Genomic DNA, 15,481 nt, shown 5'->3' with positions numbered 1-15,481 from the left:
TTGTAATGTTATGCATGTGCCGGGCGGGAGCTGTTACATAACCGAACAAGGAAGAGGTAGTTATACTAAAACCTTAACCACAAGTTGCTTTTTCAGTGTCAAAAGGGTCGTCTAAAAGTCGATTTCAGTTTGCCAGAATGTGAATCATGCGCTGTAAAATCACAGAGCTGTTGATTCATCAGAGGGAGAGTTTGTTTGAAAAAGTAAGACAGAATCAATTTTTGAGTTTCCATAAATGTAAAGTCCAATACATTTTAAAAATCTATTTTCAAACACTGTGGTAGATGTCATTTTTTTCCCCAATTTTTTGTACCCTATGTGATGTAATTTTAGCTACGTGCATATTTTAGTATGCATTATATAGTTGTTTTTGACTTGCTATTTTCATAAAATAGAAATTTCATTTGTAGTCCTACTGTAGGGTAATTAAAGTGCAAAATGGAAGCATGCATATTGCTTGCATTGCATGCAATTAAGGTAAAAAAAAAAGTCTAAAAACTGAAACTGCACAATAAGAGGAACATAAGAAAAAGAATACTATTCAGTTATTAAAAACAGCATACTCACATCAAAAGAAACTTAGGCTAATTGTCTTTCAAAGTGTATAAAATGTGTATATTTGTACATTGAAAACAGGAACAAAGAAATTGAAAAATGGACTGTATATAGTAATGTTCTGTGAGATGAGAAAAAGTGAAAACAACAGCAGTGAAGAAAACATTTAATGAGTTTGAGGGGTTTTTTAATAGTGATGGTTATGAAGTCTAACAACTGGTGGGAGAGGATTTGTGATAATGCTTCTTTGTGCACCCAGGATGCAGCAGTAATCACTAAAACAGAAATAAATGTAAGACATTTACAATTTTTTAAAGTATTAATTAAGTATTAATTAAGCCTATGATGCTTGTTATCTTTTGTTGCATCCTCTGTTTGGGTCAAGTGCAGTTATTTTTTTATTTATGGATTTCAGTATCTTGTGTTTAAATTCATAAATTACATAATTTATACTTAAAATTGCATCTTGTTTTAACTGGATACATGTACATAGTCAGCCTATTATTTTATGTCTTTCTTGTAGCTGCTATGTCCATTGTGCTCTTAAAACTCCCTTATAATTTAATGGCTTTCTTTGTGATTGGTCATATTTTACCCACATATCCAGAGACAGAAAACCCCAAAATACTTGCAGAATTAATTACTTAAATTTTAAAGTATAGGCATAAAGTCATGATTAGAGTTCAGATTCCCATTTTCTCAGCCTCTAATGCTCAGATGTAAAAGGTCTCAGCTTGAGGAAGAGGAAGGCGGACAGAAGGAACATGTGGAAAAAAAGACTGAGACAGACAGAAGGTTCATTTTTCCAGACAAACCGGCAACAGGACCTCTGCACTGCAGTCATATTTTCTGTTGTCTTGTGGTGAAGATGCTCAGGTTTATGATTTTCTGTCATGTCTGGTTTCTGATCCATGATGTGATCGACGGTGTTGAAAACTCCACAGGTACAGACAGATCTCTGTTTTTTTACTACTAAATACCATTTATATTGATCATACAGCTAATAATGTGTGCTTATAATGGATCGCAACACTTGATGATGAACAAATGATATTCATCTTTATTGTGTTACTTTTTCCATGGTTATTTCAACTGATTAAATTCATAAAATCTTCCATAAAGAATTGCAATTACACATATTTTATAATGTGTAAGAAATTACTAAAGCATATTGAATAACTACCTCATTTGTAATGTTATTAGAATGAAAATAGAATTATATTAAACAGTACAGAAAAAATGAAGGTCTTACAAATATTGCTCTGTATTTTTTTATTTTTTTGTAAATATTATTGAAAAATGTTTCACATCTATTTATTTATTTTTTAACACCAACATATGTCCCAAAGTTTTTTTTACAATTTTCCAGTACAGTTATTATTTTTAGTCTGAGTGGATGACAGTGAGCATGTTTCCATGAGATAAAACAGGAAGTGCAGGCAAGACAGGAAACAAGGCTAAAAGTTGACTTCCAGTAAGGTGTGACTGTCATAGTTAATATTAGTGTCATCTAGATAAACGACTAAAATTCTATTATAACTGACTAAAAAAATTTATTTTCTTGTTATTTAGAGGGAATCTCAAGAACTTCATTACTCTTGTCTCAAAATAATGTTCAAATTCAAAAGTAATTAACTGATCACAAAGAGAAACTAAATGTTTTTTCATTTAATTTTAACAAAATTTGAAGCACAACTGAGTTGTTTTTTTATCACTACATACATGTATGCATGTATTGAAAACTGCAAACGCCAAAGTAAAATAAATGATTTTAAAAAGCAATAAGAGCAACAAACTTATTTTTTAAAATGAAACATAGATTTAATAATGGTTTCCAACTCAGATCTTCAGGCTAAGAGCTTCGAGTTTTTGGCCAGTCTCTCTCCATCAGAAGTGATCCGGTTTTCAGTATTGGAGGGTCATCATGTGTGCTTGCCATGTGGGGGGTTTGCCGGCTCCAATGTGATCTGGACTCATCAGAACCAGAGGGTCCTGGTGACCCGGCAGAGCAGCTACCAGACCAACCACTACCGTCAGCATTATGTTCTGTTGAGTGATGGTGGTCTCTGCATGCTGAAGCTCGAGGATTCAGACAGTGGAGAGTATGAGTGCAACCAACGGCTGGTGGCTGAGCTGCAGGTGCTTACAGGTATGATGAGAATACAGCAACAGTGTTAAATACCAGCCAGGACATCCTTACTATAGGAAGCCATGCATTCCTGAACTGTACACTATAATCCTTAAAGTGGTAAAAACTAAAAGTCAGTAATCCTTCTGCTTCTGACCCCCAGGACATGACTTCACTGTATCTACAGGCAGGACGCTTCTGCTTCCCTGCAGAGGCTCCTCTAAGTCTAAACACAGGTGGTTTAGACAGAGAGAAGGGGAGAAGGAGGAGGTCATCTTCACCCGTTTCAGAAATGGCACAGGGAAAGCAGAAATAGACGGGAGTCGCCTGAGCTACGTAAATGGCGCACTGCAGATCGCAGACCTGCAGCCAGGGGACGCTGGAGCGTATATCTGCAACAGAGTTCTGCAGGCAAAACTCACCTTCCTGGAAGGTAGCTCGGTCAAATGTTCAACTGGTTATTTTGTAAAAAAAAAAAAAAAAATTGCAGTAAGAACAAGAAGAAGAAAAAAATGGAATTATTGATGATGAAAACTGAAATATAGGCTTTATAGTCTTTTTAAGTAAGCTGATTCTAACTGTTTTTTTCTGTTATGATTCTTTATTTTGTATTTGCAGAGCTATTTATCTTTGCTTTGGTTTGCAATTTCTTGTTCCTTTTAAAGTAACTGATATAAATATTTTATATTTTTGAAATACAATGCATTCCATGCAAATGTGTAATTCTTGATGTCGTATCAGCTTTAAATAAGGCAAAAATAAATTGAGGTCAGTGTTTAAACACTACAACCATCAGAAGGATTTGAACAGCAAAGACATAAAAAATGTATAAATTAAGATTTTTCAAATTACATTTTTGTTGTCAGTATTGACAACAAAATGTATTTAATTGCTTACTCATAATGCTTGTAGACTTTGAAATTTGAAAACTACATTTCAGAGCATCTTGTGCCAGCCAGCATCCCATCATCTACCACAATAAGAACAGTCTCAGCTGTGTCAGGTAGGTTCTCCTTTCAAAATCATACATTTAGTCTGTTTATTTTTTTAAATACACAAAAACAATTCTGCGATGCACAGATTTTTACATTTTGTTTTTGTTTTTAGTTGTGTTTGAAACACAGAACCCACCAAAGAAGAGACCAGAGAATGGTCAGTCACACACGGTCAAGAGCAATAAGAAATCATCTCAGTATTATTCTGTGGTTTTAATGTTCGTTGTTTGTGCTTGTTTTTAGCTCTGCTGCTGGTCGCTGTCATTGGTTTGGGGTTAATGGTCGTCCTGATCGCTCTAGTCTGTATTTTCCTCACCAGCATGAAGAGCAGAAAGAGGAGGAGACACAGATATGCAGGTATTTATTTATGCATTGTTATTTGGTTAGTTATCTGAATAATCTTCACTTTAATTCAGTTTTAGCTTTAAGGATAAATAGTAATGTTGTAATAAGATAATTGCAAGTAGTTATAACCAGAGGTTTGACAGTAATATGGCCATTAAAGCCACTAATCAGGTATTTAGGAACTGAGTCACTGACTCTACCCTTTATTCAGCTCAATGTTTAATATAACAGACATCTAGGAATCCAAATCTTGATCAGAAACATCAGTTTACCTTTTCTTAAAGGCACAGAGAGAGACATTAACAGCCATCTGGATAAAGATTTTAATCAGCTAATTCCTATTTCACTATATAAGGAATTCACTATTAATATAGTGAATTGAGTTACTACAGGTGACAAACATTTTATGAGCATTGTGCATTCTCTTCATTATCTTACATATCCTGAATTCAGACATATTTCTCTGTTGTAGCAAAAAGACAAGAAGAGACAGAGCTGCAGCTGTGGATGACATATAACTCCCAGACTGGTAAATAAATAACAAAGTCATATCTGCTAAAGGGAAGTAATTTTGTCATTTAAATGCATTTAAATGATTCCTTTTATTTGGCTGCAGAGTATGAGGTGTTTAAGCGTCCGTCCCTGCAGGATGATACCATCCACTACGCCTCTCTGAGTCGACAGATCTGGAGCCAGAGACCCAGCTGGTCTCCACCAGATCAGAGCAGCAGTAATGTTATTTATTCCTCGGTCATCACCAGACCTGCAGCCAAACACGCTTTCTCCTGATCCAGTTTATTTCTGCCATTCTTTGTCAAACTAGACTGAGAAGTGTTTGACCTTTTGTGTCTCAATTACTTATAACTTTTAGCATTTGATTAAAGTCGTTACACCATGAAGCACAGAAATATTAACAGTTATTTTCTTTTTTATTTCCTTGAGACTTTATAACAAAATAACTGAAACTGTTAAGTTAAATATTATGTCAGGTTATGTTTATTTGGTTTTTTGCTAACTGTAAAGAAGGTACTGAAAACAACATTTCATTTATATTTGTAACAAAGAGGAATGTCAACAAGATGCTGCAAATCAACAGTTTTGCACAAAATCAGCTTTTTACTTCTTAAACACTTTATGAAAGTTAGTTTAATATCATAAACATATTTACATTTGAGTTACTGAAAAAAATGGACCCATAATTGACAGTGGAATACAAATGTACACTCTAAAAAATAAAAAATAATAAAACAAAGGAAATGTTATGCTGAGCTGAGCTGGTAACTTTTTCATACAAGAGAATTTCTTCACATCAGGGTTTTGTGTGAGTCCCCTCCATCCTCAGGGTTCAGCTTCTGCCAGCATTATTGCCCATATTTACATTCTTGATGTCAGTAGCTTACTGGTTATATAGATGTCAGCAGGAAGCAAAAGAAAAAAAAACATTTTTACCACAGTTACACAAAATTTTAACAGTATAACAAAAATGAGTGATATAGCTTACATTATACCTCATATTCATCTTGAGAATAATGAGATTATGTTACCTGGGTATGTTGATTTGTTGTTTGTCTTTGCTTTATCATAGCACCAGTTCAAAACTCTTACGATATCCTATATTTATTAATTATAGCAATTAATTACATTTTATATGAGCTATTGAATTTGTTGCTGTACTGTACCTTTATTCTGTTAGGAGTCCAGATCAACCTCATATTAACAGACTCAGTTATATTTAATATGTATATGGTTGTATTCACATAGAAACAACAACAACAAAACTAACAATACTTTCTTTCTTCGTCAGATATAAAAGAGATTCAGATTTTAAATTTCAAATCATGTGATTTAAAAATGTGAACCGAACGATTTATTGTTAGGTTAACCCTAAACTAAAATTGTAAACTAAATTGCAAACATGAAATTTATTTTCAGAATTGCTACTTTTGCTTTGATATTAATTGAAATGTAATTGCACACGAGGCTAAGAGGTGCTTAAAATACATTGCTATATTTTTTATATTGAGTTGCATTGTAGTCCCATATTGTGTCCCGCTTTGTGGGTATAGCAAAAGATTTGAAATATTAATATTTTATTTAGCACTACTGAAGGACTAAAGCAGTTATCTAGAAATCCGTGTATGCTCTAGATTTACTGGAAAAAAATATATATATTTGAAAATTAATCAGAAAAAAAACAATAGAAAATGATTTTACTTTTAAACTAGAATAAAGTTTCCTAAGAATCAACAAATGTCATATTAAGAGTCGCTGAGCAGAAATAAAATGATCTATTTTCTGCTTGTTATCCATTTAAGTTTTTGCGAGTGGTCACTGTAGAATATGTGACCAGGTCTTCTGCCAATCTAGGTCTGGTCTTGACAGACGGGCGGGGCTTATCTGGATGCCTCAGACTGGAGTAATGTAAAGAATCTTCCTGCAGAGACAGACGTCAGACAAGAGACATAAATATCACATTCCTTGGTACTATGATGCAGTAAGCATGAAAAAAAAACATATGTATTTACTTTCTGAAAAATAATAAAGCTGAATTTAGAATGAATGGATGTTACCTAACAAAATTTAAATCAATCAATACAAATCAACACATTTTAAGGAAGTCATCCCACTTCTAACACAAAATGTACACAACTAGCTTCTGCTATTTTGTGTTGTAGGCAAATAACTCAACTTTTAGCTGTGTGAACTCATCATGTGAACTTGGCATACATCTACTGACCTCTGTGATCCTCAAAGAATGCTGTCTCCCTGGATTACAACAGCAAGGACCCAGTTTACCTGAAGATAAAGCAGAATAGGAGTGAGGTGTAGAATGAAAAGAGATTGATGGAAAGCTCTGATTTAATTTGAATCCGTTATAGTATTCAAACTTGCATATTTTAGAAGGTTTTAAAAGATGTCAGTATTTACAGGTTACATGTATTTCCATCTGCAGAGTCAGAAGTGAAAAGGAGCAAAAGTAACTTCACATAAAAGTGAAGAAACTTAAAGTCACCAAGTGTCTGATCTAAACAGTAAATGCAGAACACTAGTTGTTAACTGGCAGAAATGTAACCAGATAGGCAGAGCACCAGATAATCACAAACACCATCATAAAGCAGATTGCAACAAGCTTATAGTGTTAGACTGGGGTAAACAGTGTAATTCTATCATAGTCCAAATCCTCGAAACACTCTGCATTTATTCCTGAGCATGCTCTGGTTTACAGGAAATTATCTAAGTGAAAGTGAAACTATTAAACTGTTAAAGGCTTAAAGTGAAACTAAGGATCAGTGTTTTGCCTCAGCAGCCGAGAGGAAAGCTAGACTTGATTTCTTACGTCTTCTTGATAAATAAGTAACTCTATTTAAGGTAGAAAGAAAAGGCAATTGTTCCACCTAACTCTGAAGGACAAGGAGGCCGTCTTCCTTCCTGAAATCTTTTACAACACCGGAGCAAAATGCCAGACATAAAGCTTTTCCTGGAGGCCCTGTCAGCTCTCTCCGGCTGTAACGTCGAGGCAACAACTGGATCCTCGCAGCTCACATCGCAGGATTTTGTCAACATTGTAGCCCTTAGAGAGTTTTACAAGCAGGAGGGATTCAAAGAACTGGAGTACCCGAGCTTGGGAACTTTATCCTTGCAGGACTTGGAAAATCAGGACATGTACAGCGCCCCACCAGCATTGACCCATGAACCTGTGGCAAGCATTAAACCAACCGTTAGAATCAATACCCAAGACTTCTTCCATCCGGAGTATGACTACGATTTCACCAACATAAAGGTAAGGAGAAACCGTTGTTTTTTTCTCTTTTTTTGCTTTGTAAACGCGTCACATGACAAAGGCCTTAGGCAATAGAGCAGGTCATAAAACATGTTTGTGTTGACCTGAAACTGCAGCGTCATTAAAACTGAAAGAACAAATACTAACAGTCACATTTTACAAAACTACTGGGCTAACTCTGTTTCTGGAGTAGACTGGCTTTTAACTAAGGGAGGAAATGAGGAAGTGTGTACAGATAAAATGTGATTGAGTAATGTTGTAAGTTAATTCACCTTACTGGGTCCACATATGTCTTGGAATAAACAAAGGTTGTAGTGAATGTGTCTAGAATAAATAAACCTATCATTTAAATCCTTAATTCAAATACTTTTAATCAATATTCAATGACTTCCTGTTTCTCTGGGACATATATATGTTGTAAAGTAGCCCACTTCTCATAAGGACTTTTCAAAGTAGAAAAGATTTGACAGCATGTCAATCAAATGCTGCAAAGATGTGTTGAAGTCACAAAATGTTAAAATTAGCTAGCTACTTCTGCATCTCTCTTCAGTTGTTTGCAAAGGTGTCAACACTTTTATGTTAAAACCACTAACATCTGTGCATATTGATGGGATTTCATGTGAGAGATCAACACAAAATTGTATGAAATGCAGAAAGGGATATTTTAGGACATTTTCACATCCTTACTAAGGGTGGCAATAAGCATAGAGACAGCTGTAGAAAAATGACAGCAGATTTTTCTCAAAATCAGAAAGTACTTTCCTAAGCATTCCCACCTATTCTTTAAACAAAATTAAAGAAGACACATTTTGAACTGATAAATGTATCTTGATCTACAGGATGGTGATAAGGTATTTACGCGTGGAAATGAGAAGTACATTCGCCCCTGTGGATGGAAACGGACCGCTCTGCGTGTCCTAAAGAAGTATGAAGATGGGGACAGTTGGCTGGGGACAGGAAAGGACGCCTGGCCAGTCTCCTACCACGGCCACAACATGGACGGCTCCCTTGGCATCATCATCACCCATGATGGCCCACCAGACAACGAGCCAAACTTTCTGGATGCCGGAGCCGCTGCTTTGCAAAACCCCGACACCAGAGGCAGGGGTGTGTACTCAACCCCAGACATCAAGATGGCAGAGAAGTACTGCACGACATTCAAGTACAGTGTGGATGGGAAGATGTACAAAGTAGTTCTTCAGAACCGTATCAACCCTCAAAAAAGGAAGAGCTGCCAGAGAGAGGGCATCTGGTTGGTGTACATCCCGGAAGGCAGCACCAACGTGCAGGAGAAAGTCATTATTGAGGATTCCCTTCGTCCATATGGACTCCTGATAAAGCAGGTGTGACTTTTTGGATGCTTGGAAGATTCAGGGATATTATAAACAGCAAAAGTTCTGCAAACTTCTTTCACCCTGGGAAAATAGAAATGTTTTGCAAACAGTGTGAAATCTGTTTCAATCAGGATGTGGAAATGATTATGATAGTTTCTTCAGTTACTGTTTGCTATAGTCGCTTTAGCTAAGTGGTCACGCAAATACCGATCAGGAATACCAGGCTCTGCATTATGAACACTTCCTCCCTGCCTGCGTTATCTTCACCGCTATTTTCTCAAATTTGCTTGTCTCATATTTTTATTATTCAGAAATTACTAAACAGATCTACTAAAAATACAAATTTGACGAAATGATGAAAAGAGAAAGCAAACAAGATGTAGAAAGGTCTGCAGTTCTCTAAGTTGATTTACACTGGCACATAAAGACTTTTAGTTATTTTTTTCTATTTTGATTGTAGCCTAGTTTTATTTTTATTAATTATTGCACATAATTGAACTGACTTGTCAAAAAAGAAATGAATGCTCTACAATGACTAAATCATTAAATGAGCAATAAACCTGTCAATTTGCAAAGATTGTTTCATAAATTTTTTATACCTGTAAACTTCATAATGTGGTGGTGGGGATTATGTTTACTCCCTAGTCTAATTGGAAATCCTTTTGTCTGAACTGATTTTATACTGTAATCATATGTCTTTTTCCTGTGAACTAAAAGTCTGTAACAAATATGTCATGAATATTAAAATGGAGAGCACAAATCCTTTAACTACGATGCTTTATTTAACTCAAGTATTTCACTGCATTATTTTTGGCACTGACATCAAGTTTGACATTTAGGAACTGCTCCTCCTTTTCACAAAGCGAAGACCTGTTTGCAGAACAGCATTTACCTCTCACTGATTTAATCTTTATTTTTACACTTGCGTCATTTAAAGCCAGTAAAACCGGCTCTAAAACGCAGTGTATCTCGAAGCTCAGCTTAAGTACTATGAAATGTGCATTACACAGAGCGTTGAATAAATGTTTCTGTTAATACCAATAATGTCCATATATTTATTACCATTTTTTATGTCAGTTTCTATATTTATAGGATATTTATTGTGTTTTGGGAAAGTGCAGGAACTTGGAACTTTTGCTTAAAAATACTCTCTAGTGGCGTATTTTTCTTTAGCAAATGTGCAGGACTTCATAAGGACAGAGCTGGGTGGTGAAGCATATTTTTCCACTGCTGGATTTCACAAAATTCAGAGTTTTAAAACCACACTGGCAAAAAGATGCTCATATATCTGTGTATGTTAAGGTCAGTAATTTGACGAAATGATAAAAAGAGAAAGCCAAAAGTACACGATCAGATTCCATTAGCAAACACAATGCAAGACCACCAGCCAATCAAAAAACAAAAAAAAATTCTTTAAGCATTAGTTTTGTTTTAAATTAGCCAAAATTACTCTACATATTGGACATCTGCAGTTCTAATAGGTGAGCAGCAGAGGGCAGTAGGAGAATGCAGTATGCTTGCTTACTTGCCAGATGAACGAAGTATGCAGGTACAGACCAATATATTAAACAGTTTAAAATTCTCTTTTACAAGAAAAAGTTTTTTAAAACTTTAATCTGAGCTAAAATATATATATATATATATATATATATATATATATATATATATATATATATATATTTGAAAATTTCTTTGAACAATGAACTCAAAAATGCCCATAAATTTGATAATCATCATGTATTATTCTGATGATGTTGAGCAGCAGTTTTAAAATAAAAGCAGTGCTACAGAAGAAGTGTCGACAGGTGGAGGATGTAAGTGGATACTCACCTGAGCACAGGTAGAGTCCAATCATCAGAAAGGAACAGAGGCCGAGTAAACCCGGAAGGACACAGATCCCCAGACTCCAACAAGGTTGGCGAGTTTTTCTTCCAGCAGTGTCCCCATCAACTCCTGGACATAATAACAAGAAAAACCCACAAAGATGACAACATTATTTTAATGTTAAATTGTTCTGTGGAGGCATTCACAGCTGTAATGCAAAGCTATGAAACTCACATTCTTTTAAGGGTGGAGTTTCTACTTGTTTCAGTCATTTTCATTTTCTAGTAAACCTGTACTGAGATAATCCTCTGGGAACCAGTGCTAATTTGCACAAAACTGTGGGCTGTTGCAATGCACCTGGATATAATTTGCAGCATTTGAGACTAAAATCCATGCTGGTGTTGCGAGTGGTGCCTGGTTTTACATGTTCTTCATGAATCTCAATCTCAGATATATTTCACAGGTAAAACATTTAAGAATCCCCTCTTCTGTTAGTTTTTGCCTTGATACTAGAACTTTTTAATACATTTTCTGGGTTAAATGTCTTTTCTTTTGAGCAATATCAGCTATATAGAATACTATTCTGTAAACAAAACCAAAAGACCCTTACATACTGAAAACAATTATTTTATGTTCTTATTTAGAATTACCTTCTGCTTTTACTGATTTCTTTTTTAAATAATAACACAAAACAAAACACTCTGAAGATAGCAGAAGTGTTTCTAATATGGGCAATGTGAATTTCTGCCCTGGTGCCATAACCTAGAAGGGCACACCGATGCTGTCAGTAAATATACACAGTAAGAAAATACTCCTATAGCTGAGTTAAAGGTAGAATATTTAAAGACTTGAACTATTTTGTGATTTATGTTCTATTTGTAAAATAATAAAATCAAACAGTTTTATTGTTTATTTTATTTGCCGTAAACTGAGACAAACCTGAGCAGTAATAAATTCATTGCTGTTACTGTTATGTCTGTTATGATGTAAATCAAAACTAGTTCTTCTCTAAATGTTTTTGACCACAGGAAACATTTGAACTGTGATGAGGTTAGTTTGATCAAAAAATTTGATAGATACTCTTCAGCTGACAATCTGTGTCAACTGACTGTCCTGTGGTTTCGTTGCATGCCAAGAGCTCTTCTTCATTCATTGATGACTCAACTTACCACCTAAGCCACAGCTGAACTCCAGCAGAGTTACTATTGATAGATATCAATTACAGAGTAAACCCAAAGGTTAAATACATCTAATCATACTAACAAATCCCACTAAAAAATAACAACAAAAAACACTTCTAGTTTTTATAGCATTCAACATTTTTAGAACATGTACAATAAAAAAAATAAACATTTCCATGTAATATTTCTAATGAGATCAAGTCTTAAGACATTAAGAACAAAATATTCACTTAAAGCTCTTCAGACAACAAAATTAAGAGACCACTGCAATGAACTCTATCAAAAACCTCATGGTTATTCCACTAAATATTGATTTCTGAACTCTTTCTGAGTTAAAACATTAGTGTTGTTGTTTCTAAATTAATATAAACTTGCTTTCTTTGCATTATTTGAGGTCTCAAAGCACTGCATCTTTTTTGTTATTTTGACCATTTCACATTTTCTGCAAATAAATACTACATTTTATTTCGGAGACATGTCGTTAGTAGTTCATAGAATAAAAGAACAATGTTAATTTTACTCAAATATATAACTATTAAAAGTAAAATCAGAGAAACTGATCATTTTAAGAGGTGTCTTACTTTTTTTCCAGAGCTGCAGTTTATATATATATATATATATATATATATATATATATATATTATTGCTTCTATAATTGCTTCTATAATTTAAAATGCAAATAGAAAAGATCAGTTCTTACCATTAAGTTTCAAGGGAATTCCTCTGCTTACACACACCTTAGCTTCACAAAGCCCAGAACAAAAATACAGCCCAGCATCTTGCTCCTCCACAGCCTGGATCTCCAGTCTGATCAGCCCACTACTCAGGTTTCCTGTCCATGTAATGCGACTGGAGTAAGAATCAATTATGTCTTTTTTGATTTTGAGTTTAGTCTGTGAGACTTTAAGCAGTGGCAACAGCTGGTCTGAACTCAGCAGGTACCAGGTGATATCACAGCTGGGCGTAATGTTGCAGGTCAGAGAGACATTCTGTCCCCTGACGACCACCAGTGGGTCATGGGGAACATGGGAGGGAGATGACTGGTGACATCCTGCAACACCTGAGAAGAACAGACAAGTCAGAATCATGCTGACCAAAAATTTTATTATTTGTCATGTTTGTTCAGCACATCAACCCTGATTGAAACATTCTCTTTGAATGGGCGAAATGGTATCAAGTAGTAGCTGTGATACTAAAATGTAAATGTACCTCGTCAGTTTTCTAATGGTTAGTTTTAATAGACATATCACCATACACTACCACTGGTTGAAAGAGTTGGTTATGATCAAATTTGATGGTAAATTAAATGGCTTTTTCATGTGATGAAGAAATTTAGGAGTGTTTGACCATCCTTAGTTTATACTCTGAAGCGAACTGTTTTAGTTTTATGAAATTATTCTGAAAAGAGATTCTACAACAGTTTATAAGATTTACCGGTAATCAAAATTTAGAATAGAATAGAAATAAAGAAGATTTTTTTTATTAGCTGCCCAAAAAAAATAAACCATTCTGTTTTGATTCCCCTTTTGAGATTACAACAAATCAGATTAAGCTCATGATCTATACTTTGATGTATAAAGTGGGAATTTATTTTTGCAGGATTCAAAACTTTCACTTTTATCAATGAAACTGACGCATATTCTTTGTCTTTTATTCTATGCAATAAAAAAAACTGGGAAAGGGTCAAAATCAAAAGGCATTGGTCAGGAAAAATCTGATCTTTGTATCTTTATTAAAATTTGCATTTTAAATGTATTAAAATACATTTATCATAGAGTCTGCTTTGCATGGCTGATGCAAAAAACTTCACATGGCAGCATTTAATCTCTTCTCCCTAAACCATTGACTCCTGCAATCCGAAACTACAAATGCCCTGTTTTAAATTCCATTGAAAATGTTAAAGAAGCTTGTGGAAGGGAGATTTCATATAAAGAAGTATTATAATAACTGAGTTTTTGGATTGATAAAATTGCTGTATTCAGTTGAAAGAAGATCAAGCGAGAAGTTTGGTGAAATAAATTCAACTTCAGTTTTCAGTTCTACATTTCAGGTTCAAAGGGCTTGTTTTGTGCAATTCTTCAGGTAAAACCCACCATTACCACAAAACTTCCTGGGTTTTGTTTGGTTGAAACAAAGGGAAAAAGGACAGAAAAGGAGCACAACCTATAAACAATTATGAGCCTTTAGAGATTTGCACAGAAACCCACAAGACCTATAAAACCTCAGACACACATAAGAAAACCAAAATTCTGAGTAAATTCTGTCTGCATTTAAATCAAGAAAATAATACACAAATATTAATGACTTACAAAGAAACATGAAAATCCAAAAGAGACCTTCCATTATCCTAAAGGAGACAAATACTCTCAGAACGAACTGGTTACAGGGTGACTGCTGACTGAACCGAGCTCAGGTTGGTTGCAGTTTTTTATTTCTGTGGGAGGAAGTGAATTATGTTTGGCCACAGAATTCACAGGGAGACCACCAACATGTTTCTGCTGCTGCAGAAAACGGAAGCGTGACTGTTTTTCCATGTGAATACTGAAACACGACTGTGATTAACTTTCATTTCTCTGGAGACCATGAGCTGCTTGGCTTGCGTCAATTGATATTTCAAAATAAAAGCCTTTCGGTAACACCCTCTTCTTTCACTCTCTCTCTCTCTCTGTCTCTCTCTCTCTCTTTCTCTCGCTTATTTTTCATACATGCAGGTTTTTATAGACTTTGGTTCATTTATACGTTTCGTTGCTTCTTAATGAGTAGAAATCTGGTTCAGTCAAAAATTGAATTCTGTTTAGATGTTTAAGACTTTTCACTAAAAACGGAATTGACAGTAAACTAATATTAATGAAATAAACATAAAAATGATGGCTGAGACACAAAGTTCTTTAAACAACATTAATATTTTTGAAGTTTTTAAAATGCATATTATTTTAAAATAACTACTATAACTGTGCATAAGACAAGTTTTACTTAAAGAAAACCCGTCAAAGAGCGACTCAACATGTTACTATACAAAGTAATAATAATAGGCTGCTAATAATAATAATAATAGTAATAATAATAATAATAATAATAATAATAATAATAATAATAATAATAATAATAATAATAATAATAATAATAATCGCTTTTGCGTTGTCTTGCAATAATGTACTGATCAGTTCATGCGGCATAATTGAATGCTGCAAGCCTTTCCTACGGTGGTAATCGCACTTTCTGCTATAATATAAGGTTTTCGTAACATTTTCCATGTATGTTAATATCTCGTTGTGAAATATCTGAAGTTTTATCTTTTTTTCTGTAGGACAGAAATGTACCACAAACCTGTGATATAA

General features: G+C 34.5%; 3 protein-coding genes across 3 annotated transcripts; 2 read left to right on the top strand and 1 right to left on the bottom strand.

Annotated features, from left to right (window-relative positions):
• Positions 1-1,320: 1,320 nt before the first annotated feature.
• Positions 1,321-6,424, top strand: LOC111610389. Its single transcript, XM_023344432.1, has 8 exons — positions 1,321-1,499; positions 2,399-2,704; positions 2,847-3,116; positions 3,624-3,686; positions 3,791-3,835; positions 3,922-4,035; positions 4,496-4,552; positions 4,640-6,424. Exons 1-8 carry the CDS (start codon positions 1,424-1,426, stop codon positions 4,810-4,812), a joined length of 1,104 nt encoding a protein of 367 aa, XP_023200200.1. The 5' UTR covers positions 1,321-1,423; the 3' UTR covers positions 4,813-6,424.
• LOC111610391 lies at positions 6,304-14,514 on the bottom strand. Its single transcript, XM_023344434.1, has 5 exons — positions 14,453-14,514; positions 12,844-13,203; positions 10,969-11,091; positions 6,761-6,819; positions 6,304-6,457 (listed from the first exon to the last, which is right to left on the bottom strand). Exons 1-5 carry the CDS (start codon positions 14,484-14,486, stop codon positions 6,326-6,328), a joined length of 708 nt encoding a protein of 235 aa, XP_023200202.1. The 5' UTR covers positions 14,487-14,514; the 3' UTR covers positions 6,304-6,325.
• LOC111610390 lies at positions 7,271-9,906 on the top strand. The gene is made up of 2 exons (XM_023344433.1): positions 7,271-7,804; positions 8,644-9,906. Exons 1-2 carry the CDS (start codon positions 7,481-7,483, stop codon positions 9,151-9,153), a joined length of 834 nt encoding a protein of 277 aa, XP_023200201.1. The 5' UTR covers positions 7,271-7,480; the 3' UTR covers positions 9,154-9,906.
• Positions 14,515-15,481: the final 967 nt, after the last annotated feature.

Source organism: Xiphophorus maculatus, chromosome 13 (genome assembly GCF_002775205.1).
Source record: "Xiphophorus maculatus strain JP 163 A chromosome 13, X_maculatus-5.0-male, whole genome shotgun sequence".
Taxonomy (NCBI): Eukaryota; Metazoa; Chordata; class Actinopteri; order Cyprinodontiformes; family Poeciliidae; genus Xiphophorus; species Xiphophorus maculatus.
Note: the sequence above shows the minus strand (reverse complement) of the source record. Positions and strands in the feature narration are given on the sequence as shown.